General features: G+C 31.9%; 1 protein-coding gene across 3 annotated transcripts in view; it reads right to left on the bottom strand.

Annotated features, from left to right (window-relative positions):
* Pcdh11x (protocadherin 11 X-linked) overlaps positions 1-20,620 on the bottom strand; it is a 518,505-nt gene that overhangs the window by 234,834 nt on the left and 263,051 nt on the right. For all 3 annotated transcript variants that reach the window (XM_031367349.1, XM_031367358.1, XM_031367367.1), the window contains one exon: positions 8,837-8,866. In XM_031367349.1, the coding sequence (XP_031223209.1) occupies positions 8,837-8,866 (30 nt within the window). The remainder of the gene's footprint in view (positions 1-8,836; positions 8,867-20,620) is intronic.

Below are 20,620 nucleotides of genomic sequence, written 5' to 3'. Positions count from 1 at the left end.
CAGCTGATCTGGTTGAAACTCATCTCTAAGCTGACTGATTCAAACTGGTTGCTCTCACTCAGGTTAGGATTGAATTGTTCTGCTTGGAAAAACTACCTCTGCAGAACTGAGCTGACTGCTCCTACTAAAGGAACTCAAAGGAACAGAGCTGAATGGAACTGCCCTAACTCAACTGAACTCAACTCCATTTCATTAAACTGCACTAATATGAACTGAACTCCCTTCTCATCATTCCCTGTACTTCTTGCTCACAAATATCCTTTCTTTACTGTCCATTATTATGAGACTTTGGCATATTGTATCTCTCATTCATTATGTAAAATCTTTCTCTGATTCTTCACTTTGTTTGTTCTTCAATTAGACTTCTTTGTTTGGTATTAAAGGTATCTACTAAAGGTGTATTTGTTTTCCAGTTGTGCCTTCTAGCCATAAGGAGTAAAAGGTATCATTCCAGCCATATCACACAAACCTGGAAAATCTTTGGATATAATCTCTTGCCATAATAGCCATGATGCTGAATTAAAGCTCATCACCAAAAAAAACCACAAATATCCCAAATGGAGTATAGAGCTATATAGAGAATTCACAACAGAAGAATCTCTACTAGCCAAGAAACATTGAAAGATATATTCGAAGTCATTAATCACCATGGAAATGAAAATCAAAATGACTATGAGATTCTACCTCATACCAATCAGAATGGCTAAGATAAAAAACTCAGGTGACAGCACATGATGGTGAGGATGTGGAGAAAGAGGAACACTCTTCCATTGCTGGTGGGATTGAAAAATTATACACTGACTCTGGAAATCAACCTGAAAGTTCCTCAAAAAATTAGAAATAGAGCTACCTAATGAACCAGTTATACCATTCTTGGGCATATACCCGAAAGATGACCCACCATACCACAAGGATACATGCTCCACTATGTTTATAGTGGCCAAAAATTGGAAACAACCAAGATGTCCCACAATGGAAGAATGGATACATAAAATGTGGTTCATTTACACAATGGAATACTATTCAGCTATTAAGAACAAGGACATCTTGAGTTTTGCACGCAAATGTATGGAACTAGAAAATATCATTCTGACTGAGGTAACCCAGATCCAAATGGATATTAGCCAAAAAACATAGAATACCTAGGATAGAGTCCACAGAGTTCAATAAGGTTCACAAGCAAACAGGTCCAATTAAGGATGCTTCAATTCCACTTGAGAGGGAGAAGAAAGCAATCACAGGAGGCAGAGGGAGGGATGATCTGGTAGAGAGAGGAGAGGGGGAGGGAAAGAGGAGAAGATAGGAACAGGATCAGGTATGGGAGGGGAGACTAAAGAGAAGCCCTGAGGGCCAGTAGAATGGAAATATGCAAGCTTGGGGAGGTGGAAGTGGGGACTCCTCTAAAAATTATCAGAGACCTGTGAAGTTTAAGACTCTCAAGACTAAAAGTTGAGCCCCATAGATGAAAGGCCTAACAGTATAGAGAGGGAACCCACTTGCAGAGTACACCTTCAGTAGAAAGACAGGCCATAAAGTAGAGGGATGTAGTTGCCATTCCACAGTCAAAAATTCTGGTCCAGAATTGTTCCTGTCTAAAATAACTATAGGGACAAAAATGGAGAAGAGACTGAGGGAAAGGAGATCCAGTGACCAGCCCAACTTAAGGTCCATCCCAAGGGGAGGCTCCAAAGGCTGATACTGTTACTGTAGCCATTATGTGGTTACAGAGAGAAGTCTAGTATGCCTTTGCGAAACTCAACAAGAAGCTCACTGAGACAAACACAGATACTTAAACCCAACCATTTGACAGAAGTCAGGGATATCAGCAGTTGAATTAGTGAAAGGATTGAAGAAGCTGAGGAGGAGAGTGACCTCATAGGAAAACCAGCAGTCTCAACTAACCAGACCTCTGATATCTTTCAGAAACTGATTCACCAACCAGATAGCATATAGGACCTAGTCTGAGACCTGCTACACATATATAGCAGAGGACTGTCTGGTTTGGCCTCAGTGGAAGATGATGTGCCGAACCCATGAGAGACTTGAAGCCCCAAGGAGTTGTGAGGCCGGGGGGGGGATGCATCCTCTTGGATACAGAAGAAGAAAAAATGAGATTAGGAACTGTGGGAAGGGGAACTGGGAGGGGGAAATGGCTGGACTGTAAAAACATAAAAGTAATACTAGTAATAAAAATAATAATTTCCTTTACAATTTCCAGCTAGAAATTCATGAACTTAGAAGAAAACTTTTTTTCCTAAAATGGTAAATATATGTCAACATAGTTTATAAGATGTGTGCAAAATTCTCACTCCAGTAAAACAAGACTATTCCAGCTTTTCCATTGACTTATTTTAGATTTTTCCTCTACCCATCCTCATCTGTGAATCTTCATATAGTGTCCAGATTAACAGACTCTCAAGATCCTTATGCCTTCCAGGACTTATATAATATCACTACAAAGTATTTGCTTTATTGTGGATTATCTTCAATTATTTGGCATAAAATCTTCACATTATTATAAAATTTACATGAAAAGTTGTTTGTTTACTCTGCCAGTGTCATACGAATCATGTCTTTACTCAAGTCTCTGGCACAATGATTTCTGTCTTCTATAGAATATTTATAATATTTCTAATGCATATCTCACCTCTGAATAGCAATTTGCCTTAGTCCTCCATTTGAATCATAAACATGAAACCTTTCAGGAGTATATTCAGAAGAAACTGTCTTTGGTTAATTTTTTTTTTTTACTATCACAAGATCAAGATGATAGCCATAGAGTATAACAATCCCATAAACCAACAATAAAACACAAAAACTGCAAAGTACTTTGAAGAGTTGAGGATAAGTTTAATGTCGTGCAAAATCTACCATCAACAACCAACTTCTTTCCATTTTCTTCCTTCAAATTTCTCTCTTCCTACTTACTGACTAAAAAGGAAGATATGAATTGAGTTTATGGTTAGCCTCTGTTCTCTTCACCAGTTTTCACCAGTTGACCATATAAATATATATACATATATATATTTTTTTTCTGTAATGACCTAATTGACTGAACTGTACTCTGAAATTCAGAAGATGAAGTGTACTGATTGGACTGACTGCTTTAACTAAATTTAATACACACATACACATACAAACACACACACACACAGACACGCAGGCACATACACACACACACCCACACACATGTTTGTTGAAAAGCACAGTGCTATAGTATTCGTTTGGCAGCAAGCCCATTCATGACAGCATTTCTATAATGAAAACATTAGTAATTATTTGTCGATATTAAGGATAGAAATTCAAATCAGAGCTCTATAGTTTAGTGTATGAATTTCCATGTAACAGTTGTTCATCATACCCATTGTCAAATCTTTTAATTTATGTACTGACTCAGATTTAGAAGTCATTAACTGAACTCCAACAATAACTACCAACATTTTCTAGGAAAAAATAATAAAAGAAATGGACAATTGCCCAATCTGTGCCAGCAGAAAGAGCCCATATGCAAAAAACTGAGCCAGTAACTATGCCTAACACTATTGTGCAGCTAAAGACCTGGGGATAATGCATTTAATTCATATTAAAATGCTATGCAGATAAGCCTCCAAATGCTTTCCTCTTTTTAGTACTTTGAATAAAATATAGTTTAAAGCCATTTAAAATATCGACTTATTTTCCTTAAGATTTTAGGTCTATTGTTTCCTGTATTTTCAGAACAGGAATAGAGCTGAAATGAATATGGATGGTTTTATTTCAGAATAACCTCAATACTATGCCACACACAGAGTGAAAACATCTGTGTCTAAGAGATATAATAACAGATTTTCATGCTTCAGCATGAGACGATGGACTGAATAAGGGATTAGAGAAGTTTGATATGTGGTTCAGCATTTTCAGCAAAGAAAAGTATAGAGATGGGATGTAATAATTTAGTTTTTAGCTTCTTTTGCCAAAAATTAAAGAATAACTTTGTTAAATGAAATAATACAAACTGAAAAGTTTAGTCAACTAAGACATTACAGAAAATAATTAAAATAAAATTTATAGTGCCAGAGTTATTTTTAAGGCAATATTCAGCATTATTTTTTGAATTTTATAGATAACATAATGATTTGAATTAGAACTAAGAACTAGTTTGTTCTCTGATACCACTATTTCTCTATTTTACATGATGAGCTATGACATGGGAGGAAACATCTAAAAACTCCTATATTAAAAATGCAATATATTTTAAATATTGTTACATTTTATTATGGAAAATTAGATTTCATATTCTTCTGAATTAGGGAAATTTAGAAGTCTAATGAAACAAACATGCTCATTATTTAGTAAAGGCAAAGAAGATATTGTGTGGATAACTTGAGGAGATACTGAAGAAATGACTACTTCAACAGCATAAATTCACAGTTCAGATACAGAACCTCTATCTTCAGTTCCAAACCACATATACAGAAAAGAACTTTGGGGAAGAAATTTTCTACAAGGATCAGCAATATGCTTGTAGGAACAGGGTCAAATTGAACTAAGACCAAAAGTCCTGAAAAATCTATGCTTTCATTAGGAAGAAAAAATAAGAAATTATTAAGGACATGTAGTGATATCAGTGTAAATGATATAATAGGCATAAGGTAACTTTTTATGCTAAATATATTTTTCTTGCCAAATATCCCTCTCAAAAGATTTGAATAAAAGAGTTGTCGCATAGAGAAAGAAAGAAAATCTGCTAAGTATTTCAAAAGTTATGAGAAAAAATAATAGACTGGAAAGGTACTCAGAAATATATTATGGTTACAAAGTTGATGTCTATTTTCAAATAATTGATTTTTATTTTATCCTATGAAAATTTAGAGAGAAGAACTTGTAAAAAGAATATAAAGGTATTGAAAATGTTTGAACTGCTTTTAGGGCATGTAATAGAAAGTTAATAATAAGTTTCATGACTTCTGAACAATATCAAAAGTCCAACTCAAGCTAAATACTGTTAATATAAAATGAGTTAAATTTTTGCTATAATTTCATAGTTATTTTCCTCCAACAATGATCTGTCAAGAATAATAGATGGAAAGGTCATTTTCACATGAAAACTGATAGTGAACAAATAAAATGGTGAAACAAGATGATATTTCAAACAGAAGAATGTTTGTAAAATAGACAAAACATAGATCAATAGAGATTTTTGAGAATCAAATGAGAGTAAAATTCAAGGTAACCATATGGCACAATACATCAATAATAACACTGAGAAAATAAAATGTAAGGATTCAGTCCAAAACTGTGATATACCTTAATCATGTGAAAATTAAACCCAGAAACACAAAAGCATACATGTAGGGAATAAACAACCAAGTCAGTAAGTAAAGATATGACAAAAACATTCACCTGTAGTGATGACTACTTTAACAGTATTAACACAGAGGATTATGTACAAGCATGTTTTGAATAATTATAGGATGATCATAGAATGCTAATCCCATATCAACAAAACTTTCTCCAAGTTTTCTGTTCTTTTAGACCACTGACCAAATTTTCAGTAATTGGTACATTTAATAAAATAAATATATTTCATAGAAAATAAATTAAGATCCTCAAAAATGCTTGCGAGTATGTCTGAATAATATGTTCTTGGATATTCCTATCTAAGAAATGAACAGCTTCATTAGATAGTCATGCCAAGTGGAAGCCCTTTGTGTTATTTAGTTTTCTCATAACAGTACTAAAATTAAACTAAAATTTTAATAAAGGAAACTAGTAAAATAGGTATAATGAATGGCATTCATAATTGTGGTGGTTTTATGTTCATGTATTAGTTAGGTAATAGTCATCTGAAATAATTATATATTAATATAGCCCTCTAGTAAAGGCAATCATCATTTCAAATGCATACCATAAGACTGGATTGCATTTGGATTTGGAGAATCATTTGTAAATCAATATATGTCAAAGTCTTGTTCTTTTTTGAATACTTAAATTTAAATTTAAGGTGAATATCTGAACAAAAATCTTCCAAATATGCCTAACTTTCTGAACTGAAAGAACGTATCTTGGAGACACCAGTAAAATGAATAGTTTAATACATAATTACTCTGAGGTTGTTGTCACTCAAGAACCTTGTCTTTATTCAGTCTGGGAGCAAATGAGCACACAAATGACAGAAATCAGAATGAAGATAGGCAGATGACAAAAAAGACCTTTCAATTGTACCCTGACTCTAGTCCCTCTCTGTTATCCATGAAGTTACTCAGAAAGGAACCACTTTGCAAATTCACCTCAGGCAGATATAAAAAAATCAGAAACATATTCCTTTGAGAATCTCAGTCAGTTCTGTTTCTGCCATCTTCAGTTTAGCACTTTAGTGAACATAAACTCTAACAAGCCAGGCCATTTGTGAAAAGCCTCAGGGCAGTTTAGACACAGATTTATCCAAAGAGAAAAGGGAACTCAAAATGTCTATTTGAAAAATTCTGGGTTAATGATAACTAAGAAAGAAGAAAAGTCTAGCAGTATAATCTAACAACCAGTGAGTGCTTATACAAAGAGATGCTATAATTACTTACCAAACAGATTTTAAAAAATTGTACTTTTCTCATTTAGCTGAAAATATGTGTTGCTACAACTATTTATTCAGTCAGAAGTGGTTGTGTTTTGAAATTCACATTGCTGTTAATTAGCTTTTAGCTGACTGAGTATCAACTAGTTAGAGTGATTGAATTGTGGCATTTGCTTTTCTTATGATATTTGAATGCCACTAGATTATCTATGAAGTATTATATTTAAGAATTGATTTTAAAAGTGTCTATCTCTAACTTTAACTTTTATCTGAAGTATGAAAACTATCCCTTTTATTGAGGTTTTAAAAGCTACTTAAAATCCTTTCAAAAATCATTGAGAAATTCTCTTGTCCTTTCCTGTTTTAGAACATGAAAGGTAATAATGCATTTGTGCAGGTACTATATTCTTAGCTAAGATAATCCATTATTCTATTTTTTACAAATGCTACATCTGAATTAAACTGAACATCAAATATATAGTATAGAATTCATTAAAAATCTAAATAGGTAAAGTTCAAGAGGTTCAAGAAATTAATTAATATTTTATGGAAACATTTGCAATAAATTCAAAGTTAATGAATATTCTGACACTTAATATACTTAAGGTTTATAGCTTCTCAAATTTAACATCCAAAATACCCTTCAGAATGCACACTTAAATTCAATGGACCTAAAACAAAGGACATCAAAGGACACATTTCATTTCTATGGTGTATTGCATATTTTATCTGGATGCATACAACAGATTATTGAAACAGCTTTAACAATGTTCTGTACTAATAATGAATTGAACATTTGCAAAGATTTTTTTTAAATTTATTACACCATTCTTGTAAAGAACTTGCAAGTAAAAATATACACTAACAAAATTTGAATCTCTCTTCCCCTTCCTTCCTTTCTCTCTTCATCTGTCTGTCTATTGGTCTGTTTGCCTCTCTATTCCACAAAATTCCAATTTTAAAATAAATGATCAATGGGTTTACTTCTAAATTCACAAGCTTTTCAAAGCTCCTACTTTCTCTCTCCCTGTCACTACTCTCTTCTTTGTAGCCAGTGACATTTTATTACTATATATTTGCTTATGTGTTTTAAATGGACAACTCTATTATTCTTTTTATGGGCATTGGTCTTCTGAGAGGAGTAAATTTCAAAACTTCAATACACCAAGGTCACAGTGATCTTTAAGATGGTTCATAAGGACATTTAACAACTCTCAGGAAAGTATATTGATTTGTAACTCCAATGCTGTTATGTTTTCCTTCAAAGATTAATGCTAATTCACTTTGACATTCTACTAAAATTCCATTTTCAGGTAATTCTCACACTAAATAAAAACATGTAAGGGCATCAGATCCAGTAGATTACTTTGTCGCTGAGCCTAGGCCTTCATCTGGCAAGTTGTTTTTCAAATGTCAAATTTGGCCCTACAAACTAGATTGTAATATTTCATTATGAAGATTTTATACCTTTAATAAACAGTAGAAACAGTCATATATTGTTGCCTTATATAGATAGTTGTTAATAGCTTAATAGATATCATTTGTCAGCAGATTAATATTAATATAGTTCATTCTACCATGAAGCATGATAATAAACCAAAGGTATAATGCTAAGAAATTGTGTTATAGTAGAGAAAAGTCATTTGATATTAGTGGCCATACTGTTTAACCAGAGAAGAAATTATAATTTACCAGGATGTGTAATAAAGCTTTTATTTATTTATCTATTTTTGAACTCTGGAAAGCTAACTACTTAGAAGATTTAACTTTCACATCAAACTGGGAATGTAAAAAAATTACATTCAAAATTATATACTACAGATTAGTTTCTCAAAAAATAATATATTATTGGTTAACCATGAATAGGTGAGCTTTAATTTTCCTCTCTCTGATGCTACCGCAGTAGTTTCAGGTCTATAGTCACTAAGGTTTTTGATCCCTGCTAAAATTTGAATTGACATAAAATTACTCATTTTATTGTTTAAGCTTATCATATAAAATTTATATTACCAAGACATTCACAAACTAATACTGTCAACAATGTTTTGTTTTTGAACAGTGGGAAAAAAGTACCATTGAAAAGTAAAATAAAAGTTAGAAATTGCATATATAATTATGTAAGTAATAGAAAATATACAGAAAAATCAAGATGAATTTCTTTTAAGGCAGAACCATAAAATGTCATATTAAATACTTACAGTTTAACTCCACAGTGAAAAAGGTGAGTTTTAGTAATATAAATTAAAAAACAACATGTCTTAAAATATTAGTGAATTGAAATCTTACCTTTCCTGCCTTTTTTCCATCAGATCGCCGCTGATTTGGATAAAATGGAGGCAAGGGAAGCAAACAAAACAAAAACAAAGTCAAAAATCAGTACCAATTTTATTATTACATATAAATTTTAGTTTTTATAAAAACATATTGGTATTCCCAGTGCAATAATATACAATTTTGATCTCATTCTTTGGGCATTTTTTGAATAAATAAACATAGCAGTACTGTAAACACCATGCAGCCACATGAATAGCCACATAAAAAACTCCAGTTAAACTACATAGGCATTAACCAAAAAATATATTCTTCTAGAAAGCAAACAATTGAAGTTGGAATGTCAGTAGTATTTATCCTAAAATCAGAGTAAAGACAAAGAGCAACCCAGTCCATATTATGAGAGAGAAGAGTCTTCGTTTTTCATTCAATGTTCTATTACTAGTGTCAGAGAAAGAATTTTTATCAGTCTATATACGCATTATTTGTACTTTCAAATTTGGAATTGAGTTGTACATACAGAGAGATGGAATCCTTTATTTAATTTTGGTTACTTTAAGCTTAATTTGTTCATAATAGATACCTGTACTGATCGGAATCAACCATTAATGACTGTGTTCAAATTCAAATTCTCTGTAAAGTCATAAACTAAGACTGGTGTCTGGAAAAAAAACCATCCTAGATAGTGGTATTTAGTTTTCACACTTTCACTTAATCAGTAATTACTAACTTACTATCACTCCTCATAATGAATAATACTGAACCAGCAACAGACAAAAAGTGTTAACTCTCTATAAGAAATAAACAACAAACAAATAAGCAAAAATCCTTCCAGTTTTAGTCTTATATAAACTAGTGTTGAAAATACTATTAATTATTCCATAGATTCATGCTAAATCCTTGTTGTTTACTTTTACTGAAATTACCTTGCATATACAGTCAATTTCAATTTTTAGGTAAGTGTGCTACTAATTTACTGAGCAGTCCACTTGATTGCTCATTAGGGAACCAAGTAAAAACATAAAAATATTCATCTTATCTCTTTGTAAATTGTTTAGTGAACTCCTGAAAATTTAGTAGCTTACCTATTATTTAATAGAATATTTTTGGCTATGGTTTTAAAATATGCTTGTTCATCTGAATTATGCACTATAAATGACAATATTGTCTACATAGTGTTACTTTTGATAGTACTTCATAATGCCCCCTGAAGAAAAGGAAAATAAAACTTATGGTAGCCTATAAAGTACTTTATTTATCCATATCATTTAGATACAATATAAACTGTGGGTTCTATTTCATGCAACCACAATTAAGAGAATGTATTGAAACATATTATAAGGATTCCAATAGCTAATTGATACAATATTTGTGACAGACATATTCGTTAAGCAATTCTAGGGCTATGAGTAGCACACATCTATAAATCTATCACTGATAAATCTAAAGCATAAAGAACTTGACTATATATATATATATATATATATATATATACACACACACACACATATATATATATATATATTATCAAGTTATGGCTACATATTGATATTTCTATTGTTTTATTTCTTATTTCACAAAATTAAGATATGTATAAATATAGTGAATGTCTTTGTTATTGTAAAGAGATATGACAATTAAAATAAAAAGAATTGAGTCTTAATATTTGTTCTGCAAGTAGATTGCAGTGAAGCAAAACTTGAAAGGTTGCATATATCCCTTCCACACTGAAAACATCAGGGACATACAATATATTTCTTGATGTTAGTGATGACATCAAAAATTATATCCATTATAAAAGCAATAATATGGAAAACACCACTGTCACTATCAATCCCTTTTATTTATTATATAACAGGTATTTCAAAAAAGAAATCATCTCTCTCATATAGTAAAGTTGTTATTGTGGGTGAATCTTCATTGTGTTTGTGAACTCTCTGAATTGAATGGCCAGAGTTTACTGGGTGTTAAAGCTCTCTGACAATAGGATTTTCTCTTTTCTTTTCTTTTCTTTTCTTTTCTTTACTTCCCTTTCCATTTTCTTTTCTTTCCTTTTTCTTTTCTTTCCTTTCTTTTCCTTTCCTTTCTTTATTCATTCTAATATTTAGAACACCATTGAATAATCAGTGTATGCAAATGTATCTGGCAGAAAGGAGATCTGGTAAGAAAATGTGAATAGACTAAATATATCATTATTTAACTTGAATAATCTTATCCACAATTGTAAATTATAGAATTTTGCTCTTGCACACTTTATAACATTTACTATACATGCTCTGCCATGCATGTTTCTTTATTAAGTTTTCCTCAACTTTATCAAATATAGCATGTTTTAATGAATTCCTACTTCAGAATATTTTAAACTATTTGAACTGTAGTATTTTGAACTAAATGGGGACATTAAGAGCTTCAAAAAGTAACCACCACATTTAAAAATTACATGTATTTTACCTACTAATAGTATTAATTTTGAGAAAAGTCAATTTTACGATATTCTTATTAGTCAAAATGAATCCTCATATATGTTTCTCAGCCCATATTACTATGAATCAGCAAGATATGCTGCTTTACATATCCATTACTCAATAACTTATATATTACAAAGTTCAATACATACTAATATAATCATTTGATATGTGATATCTTAATCTAATTCTTTAGCAAGATGATTTAAATTTTTAGTTATATTATAATTGCAATTATAGTAAAGGCATTTGCTTTTCATGTCTAATAATATTCTTTTAGAAACATTCATCAGGTTTTGTTACACATTTGTTCATTGATGTTGATTTAGTTTGTCTGGACATAGGTTTGTTAGGAATAATCTAATTATAAACATACAGAGATAAACTTTCTATGTGTATGTAGGAGTGATGGTTTGAATATGAAATGTCCTTCATAGCTTCCAGTATTTGAATATTTGGTTATCAATTTATAGTACTCTTTCTGCTTCTCTTTTTTGGAGATGTGATCTCACAATTGCCTGTTCCTGCTGTCTGTATGTTTAGGTATCATATTACCCCATTATTATTGACCCCTACATCTCTGGACATACAAATCTAAATAAATTCTTTCTACTCTGAGATATGTTGAATTAATTTTTTTATTACAACAACAGGAATTTAATAAATATTATATGGTTTTTAAAGTATATAATTTGAAATAAAAATGCTAGTCATATAATAATACTGTTTATTTGTTTGAGGAATTTCCTGATCGTTCCTCAGCAGTTGCAATAATTTATGTTGCTTCCAATAGTATATGAAGTTTCCCTGTTCTCTATTATCCTATAATTTATTTAAAAATAAATACCTTAAATATTATTTCTGGCCAAATATTTAAATATCATGTACTAATATTGAAATTGACTATATGTTTATGTGTTATGACTACTTTTTAATGTTGATTGAATGATTATATGTTCCTAAGATACTCATATTTTCACTAGCTCATAGGGATTTTGCATTTTTTAAATATTTAAATAATAAATGTATGTTGAATGGTATTTGTAAAATGACTATCTTATTATTTTCTTTTATGGAGGAAGAAATCTAAAAGCCACACAAGTTACTGAGGAATTAGTCAGGGTTTCTATTCCTGCACAAACATCAAGACCAAGAAGCAACTTGGGGAGGAAAGGGTTTATTTATTCAGCTTACACTTCTACATTGCTGTTGATCACCAGAGGAAGTCAGGACTGGAACTCAAGCAGGTCAGGAAGCAGGAGCTGATGCAGAGGCCATGGAGAGATGTTTCTTACTGGCTTGCTTCCCCTGGCTTGCTCAGCCTGCTCTCTTATATAACCCAAGACCTCCAGCCCAGGGATGGAACCACCCACAAGGGGACCTAGACCCTTGATCACTAATTGAGAAAATGCCCCACAGCTGGATCTCATGGAGGCACTTCCCTACTGAAGTTCCCTTCTCTGTGATAACTCCAGCCTGTGTCAAGTTGACATACAAAACCAGCCAGTACAGGAATATAAGTACTATATTGGCTATAAGTAACTTATGGGAGAGGGAGAATCATTCTGTTTTGGAGAGCATTTGCATGCTGCAGTATATGGCACCACAACCATGCACATGAGAATCAGCACTAATTACACTTAGGAAGTTAACTAAAACAAGTAAGTAAATAATTAAAGATCTAAACCTAATAGGAGGCATGTTGAGAACTTATAGAGTTGAAAGGGGAAAAATATGGGATAAATATGATCCTGTTAATTGTATGCATTATAAAATTCTCAATAAAGGCAAAATACTAGCTACTAAAATAGAAAATAATACATATCACAGTTTCTTGGGAAAGGGTGGAGGTTAGAAAATCTGGACTAAATAAGACTGATTTGACTTTTCATGGATATTCTATATTTAAATTAGAACTCTTTATAAAACACTAGAGTAGAGTAAAATTTAATAGAGGATTGTAAAGATACGTCCCATCTAAAGAAGGTAAATGAGAATAAAATATTTTAAATACGACCTATGAGTAAATTACTATAGATCATAACAAATTCTCAGCTTCTTACCATGGGTGATTTATAGTACAATTACAACTTAGTCACACATAATCCTCCTGGCTTATCCTTTAAAACTCCAGTCTTGCCTTGAAATATTCTCATACTATGATGATAACAAAAGTAATATGACAGACACATCTGCTTGCTGAAAATAGTGAATGTCAGATCAAACACACTTTTCATTTTAAGTGTTTGCATAATTTTTTTTCTGTTTGCTGCCAAGATATATGCAATTGTCTCTGATATCAGTTTAAATTATACATCATTGTAACATGTTCTTGTGAATTGGAAAGATATCACTGAGAATGTTTTATTGTGTCTTTTAAATGTTATATATGTTTGCAAATGAACATAAAAGCAGTAAAGTGATTATGAAAATAAGCAAAAGTATATGAATTATCTTTCCTACTTTTTGAGAAAAATATCATTGCTTAAAAATGCAGTCAAATTGGTTAGCTTTGGGAATTTTCAACTTTCATATTAGATGAAATTCACATAAACTATATCTATAACACAAAATTAAAATATCAAGAATCAAGGTTCAGGTAAGAAGGTGCTTAAAAACAATACTGTTAGTTCAAAAACTACTATAAGCCTCAAGTATAGCCTAAAATCTAAGATAATTTGGTGTAAACATACTTTAACATACAGTATTGTGACATTGATTTTAACATAAGTTATTTCTTTTGCAGAAATGCATTATCTTCGGGGATACTACACACATTTTGTGAGTACTCTGTTCACTCCAATAGAATATATAAAATGGATATAAATATATGTTCCTTTATTCAGGTGTGATAGAGATATAATAAACAATAGATAAATTATATGATATATGTAATTTTATTTATTTATTAAAATTTGTGAATGCGTGAAAATGTCCAATTTCTGCATTATTGATACTCTTCTTTCCTGACTAATAAATATCTGTGATAGAGAAAGAGCTCAGAGGTTTGGAAAACTAACTTAATTATCCATATATAATTGTCCTCTATGGAGCTTACTGCTCTTTCTCGTTTTCTCTGGATGGCTGGTTCAACTCAGCTGTTCTGATTCAAAATCCTCTCAAAGCTCCCTGATTCAATCTGCATTATTTCAGCTTCTGACTTAATTTTTCTGCTTGGCCTGAAACTAACGCTGGAAATTATTTTCAGACTCCTTATTATTCTGTCTCTACCTGTAACCTATCAATGTTAAACTGTGCCAGTAAATCTCTCTCTTCTCTCTTTCTCTCTCTCTCTCTCTCTCTCTCTCTCTCTCTCTCTCTTTCTTCCCCCACTCCCTGTATGCTTCTTTCCTTCCTAAGTCACTTCTCTTTCCTGTCTGTACTCATAAGTGTTTTGCATATTCTAGCTTGTTTCATTCTCTAAAATCTTTCTCTGATTCATCACATTATCTGCCTCTCAATTAGACATCACTTTAAAATATGGCTGCTTCCTTCTACAAACTAAGTTTACCTTCACTGTTTGGGTTTTAAGGTACTTACTAAGGGTGCATCTATATTTAACTCAAGTAAATAAAGGTATGTACTAGAGATGTATCTGTATTCTAGCTGGATCATACCACACAGATGTCGGACTTTGGCTGTGATTCCTGGTCAGAGCATCCATATTGCTGCATTAAAATTCCTCTAAAGGGAAGTACTTGTGAACTGTAGTATTTGTACTGATTTTGTTAGTCAAATGCCTTTGTACTTTTCCTGGTGGAATTCTAAAATCTACAGTTGCATTAGCTACTAAAATGCCATGTGTTTTCATATGCTCCATTATATATCTCATTATGAAGCTTAGATTGGTTTTTGTGTATTCAATATTCCTTTGAATATAGTGTGGACATGCTACTGCATTTAACTGTTGGAATTTTTCCAATTCGTTTATTGTAATTTTCTACCCAGTGTCAGATGTATTATATGCAAGTAGATTATCCTACGTATAAAAACAAAGGATCAACTATGTCTCTCACCTTCACATACAAAGTTCTCGAAGGATAGTTAGTGATTTATTGGTTCATTTACTAGGCTTACTGGGAAATGATTGCCAAGACAAATATAGTTATCTTAGCTCCCTAAGAAATTAGATTCGAAAAAAGGGAATAGAGATCATACCACAGATACAAATAATAGTTGTGGCATTGAAATAATGTAACAGCTCCTTTTCTATTAAGAGGCATATTTAATATTTTTCTCATGGAATAATTTTTACATATTTAGTTTCAGTTAGTGCAAATATGTAAAATCAATATTAATAACATCAATATTAATAAAATTTCATATTTACCACATCTCAAACAGTAGGTATCTATGAAGTTGTTAGAATTTCCTAAGAAACAAAGAAGAGCATACTGCCTGAGTGATCTATGAAGTCTTGAATTATCAAAGGTTTGCATTAAAACTGCATGAGATAGGGTCTGAGATTTCTTTTAAAAGTTATTTAATCCCCCTAGAGGTACATGCACCTCAGGCATTCTCTGTATTTAGCACTTAAAGTATCTAAAATATTTTATGCTTGTACATTTTTTACTGCTGTGTGAAGCTGTCTTAGAGATTTTCTTTTTCAAAAATTGACATTGTTGAAGTTGCTATTTTCAGCTTGGGACGTAACCTAAAAGAGAAAATGGTTCCATTTATATGAGCAGTTTATTTTCATCAGTGTTCTGTATTTAGGACAGTTTTGTTGTTTATTATTGGTTAAATAATATTAGTTATATTCACAAATTTAGAAAATTTGAATTTAGAGAACTTAACTATGAAATTTTAACAAACAAAAAGAAATAATTGAGTATCTACTCTGTGGCAGTCATAGTAGTTAAAATCTCATTCTCACAGAGGTCTGGTGGGTTGGGGGTTGGAGGATAAGAACATCCTTACGGAGGCAGGGGTAGTAGGTATGGGATGTGGAACAGTCAGAGGGTATACCTGGAGGGGGATAAAAATATGGATTGTAAAAATAGATTAAAATTTTAAAAAAGCTTCATTATTAATGACTGGTAAATTATTTATCCACTTTATGATTCAGTCTTTTTTATTTGTAAAATATGAGTAATGCTTATTATATGACAAGGTGCCTGTGATCTTTAATTAAGTGAATACATGGCTGTATGGTAAAGATTCAAAATTGATAGCTGCCATTATTATTATCATCATATTAACAGTGTGATAGTGTGCGAAACTAAGAAATACTATGTAAAATAAGTAAACTGTGAAGGTTTGAATGATAATGGATACCATAGTCTACAGTTTCTGAGATGGTTGGCAAGGATTAAAAGACATATGACCTTGCTGGTGGTCATGTGTCATTAGGATTAGGTACTGAGGTTTTAAAAGCCCATGCTAAGCCCAGCCTTACTCTCTTTCTGCCTGAAAATTTGAGATTGGAATGAATGTTGTAGAGGGTCATGTGTGGAAAACATTTTGGTTTGGAGTTACATGTGAGTCACTCAAGAAAAAAAAATATACAAATCAAGATAAAGCTATTAGCTTTTCAACTTAACATGTAAAATACATTTTTAATCAAACATAGAAATATTTCATTTTCCTTTGAAAGTCAAGCTGCTAAATCCAAGCTAATATTCTATAGACGTTTGAAATCATTGTGACTTAGAACAGTCATAAACCTTGAGTTACTTCTATTTGAGAGAATACTGTAATATACATTATCACAATGTAAATGAATTATACTATATTAAGTATGTAATAAATTATAATTGAAATATGAGGTCACTTGGATCAAAAACTCTACAGTTGTCTTTATTAGTTAAAATTTAAACACAGTTGAGAGTCAAGAGTACAATTTAATTATTTTATGCCTCTAAAGATTTAATATGTATAGTTGTACATTGATTCACAATAATTGTATATATGAAGGAAATATTTTTGTTAACTAAAATATACCTTCAAACACTCACATGTAACCTTTATTCCCAATTATTTAAATTAATTTTCCACAGTAAAAACACATTATAAATTCATTTTACATTAAGTAAAATTGTAAAACATTAGAAAATGAGTCATTGAAACTTTGAAACTATAATTCATATAGTTTAATTTTATTGTTAGGGAGCAAATCTAACTCTGATCTAAAATAACAAAGCACAGAAAGAAACATATAACATGCCATAATTTTCTTCCAATTTATGAGATATTATACTTTAAATATTATACACCACATTATACAAGTTTTGTAGTATTATCAAGCAAAGAACTGTGTAACTAGATATTAAATATGACAACAGAGACAGGCAGTGGTGGCATACACCTTTAATCTCAGCACTTGGGAGGCAGAGGCAGCCAGATTTCTGAGTTTGAGGCCAGCCTAATCTACAGAGTGACTTTCAGGACAGCCAGGACTATACAGAGAAACCTTGTCTCAAATTTATATATATATATATATATATATATATATATATATATATATATATATATATATATATATGTGTGTGTGTATGTATGTATATGATATATATATATCATATACATATATATATACATGTATATGTATATGTGTGTGTCAACGTGTGTGTGTCAACAGAGCATCAGTAAAATAATATTTAAAATCGTGTGGTATTATCATTATTGTTATGTTGTTTTATGATCAGTATAAGTTATCAGTCTGCCATAAGATACTGCCTAATGAACCTGATTTAAATGACCTTCTGGGAAGCATTATATTAAGTTGTTATGTATGGAAGCCACACAGTCAATTGTTAAATGCAATACAGTAATATGTTATGATATAGTCAAATTTTTATAGTAAACTATATCTATATTTAAGGCTTAAAATGAATGTATTTCCTCTTAGTTGTAAGTGCAAATAACACACATCATGCTTATATTCATTGTCTATATCTTGGGACAAAAACGTTTGTGGATGTTTTCACAAGTTCTACAAATAAAAAAAAGTAACAAATTTGGTGGTTAGATATTATGCAGAAGTATTTAAAATTTGCTAGAGTATATTTAAATTTTCTATCAGTACAAGAAGTAATTTCAAAATATCATGTATGAATAAGACATTTGAAATATTTTGAAAAGTTTGGGAAAATATTTAATCAACAAAGTTGCAGAGTGCACCATCTAGTGGCCTGTACATGAGAATATAGTTTAGACTCATATATCAAGAGTTTTTTTATTAATGATTTTAAGTCTTTGTGTCTTTTATAGAATAATTACATATTATTTATTTAGTTATTTGACTACATATCTATTTATGTATTTAGCTAGTGTGTATGTGTGTGTATATATGTGTGTGTGTGCGTGTGTGTGTGTGTGTGTGTGTGTGTGTGTATGTATAAGTGTACATGTGCCAAGACACATGGGTTAAAGTCAGAGGACAAATATTAGGAGTCTTTCTGACCATGCAGAGCCCAAGGATGAGTCCTAGGTTGTCAGGCTTAGGGCCAAGTGGCTAAACCTGCTTAGACATATTTTAACACCATAATAATTTTATACCTTCTGATTCCTTCTGTAACTACTGACTAATCTATTCTCTTCTTTGAAAGAAAAAAATTCAGTGAACACAAAATGTGTATTAACCACATTTCCAAATTATTGACACAAATTATTGAAAATGATTAATTTTAAATTGTATAACTAAACATATAATAATACATAAAAAATATAATAATGGCATACATATATATAAGATAAATATATAAAGAAGATAGATAGATAGATAGATAGATAGATAGATAGATAGAGAGATAGATAGATAGATAGATAGATAGATAGATAGATAGATAGATAATATATAGGGTCATATTCCTACAAATGTCCAAATTTCACCTACCTATGTATCTCTTATTAATACTTTAGATTTTTCAAATACTTTGCTTTAATTAAATTAGTAATTAATAGCAAATTGCTTATTTTTAAATTGCTCTTCTGGTGCATTAATATAAGAACACTTACATTATATGGGAAACACTTATATGGGAACACTTATATGTTTATTTTTAAATTTCTCGTCTGGTACACTAATATAAGAACACTTATATGGGAAACACATATTATATGGGACAATTTCTCCTTCTCCAAGGTAGTTTTAGAAAGAATTTTGAGCTCATATTCTCTTTCTAGTCTGGATTATGTTATCTAAAACATATAGAGAAATTCTATACCTGAGCCTGAAATATCTTCTGAAAACCTCCCATTGATGTTTTCTTTGCTCTTCATAGTTGCAGGTGTAAGTTAAGGATGGCAATTATTTTCCTGGTAATTCTTTGTTTCTGCTTCAAAAATGTATACTCTAGTGTGGCAGTATGAAAGTAGGAAGGACTAAATGGAAATGACATTAGCAGAAAAGCCCAAAAGTTGGGAGAGAGAACCTGAAGAGAGAACCTCCACTAGATAGATCAGGCCTCAGTAGAGCGATGGGGTCATCAAATAACCTTCAAGGTTTTTTGACCCAGATTTGTTCCCGTCTAAAGCAAACACAGGGACAAAGAGTGGTGCAGAGACTAAAGGCAAGGCCATCAAGAGACCTACCCATCTTGTGATCCAACCTGTGGGCAATCACCAAACAAAAGTTGTGTTTGCAGACAAGAGCCTAGCATGGCTGTCCTCTGCGAGGTTCTACCAGCAGCTGACTAAGACAAATGTAGATACTTACAACCAACCATTTAACTGAGGTCAAGGACCCCAGTGTAAGAGTTAGGGAAGGATCCCCAGGTGGGGCAGTCTCTGAATTGTCCTTCTTTCAGTCTCTGCTCCACACTTTGTCTCTGCAACTCATTCCATGGGTATTTTATTTCCCCTTCTAAGAAGAATCGAACTATCCACACTTTGATCTTCTTTCTTCTTGAGTTCCATGTATTGTATCTTGGGTATTCTGACACTATTGTGGATGCCTGCAAGTGTTGGCTGACAGGAGCCTGATATGGCTCTTTCCTGAGAGGCTCTGCCAGTGCCCAACTAACATAGAAGTAGAGACTAATGGCTATCCATTGGACTGAGCACAGGGTTCCCAATGAAGGAGCTAGAGAAAGGACCCAAGGAGCTAAAGGGGTTTGCAGCCCCATAGGAGGAAAAACTCCAATATGAACTAACCAGTACCCCCAGAGCTCCCAGGGACTAAACCACCAACCAGAGTACACATGCTGGGACTCATGGATCCAGCTGAATGTGTAGCAGAGGATGGTCTAGTTGCTCATCAATGGGAGGAGAGGCCCTTGGTCTGGTGAAGGCTTTATGCCCCAGTGTAGGGAAATACCAAGGCTAGGAAGCAGGAGAAGGCGGGTTGGTAAGCAAGGCGAGGGAGTAGGGAATAGGTTTTTTTTTTTTTTTT

Source organism: Mastomys coucha, chromosome X, assembly GCF_008632895.1.
Source record: "Mastomys coucha isolate ucsf_1 chromosome X, UCSF_Mcou_1, whole genome shotgun sequence".
Classification (NCBI taxonomy): domain Eukaryota; kingdom Metazoa; phylum Chordata; class Mammalia; order Rodentia; family Muridae; genus Mastomys; species Mastomys coucha.
This window is presented reverse-complemented; position numbering and strand designations above follow the sequence as displayed.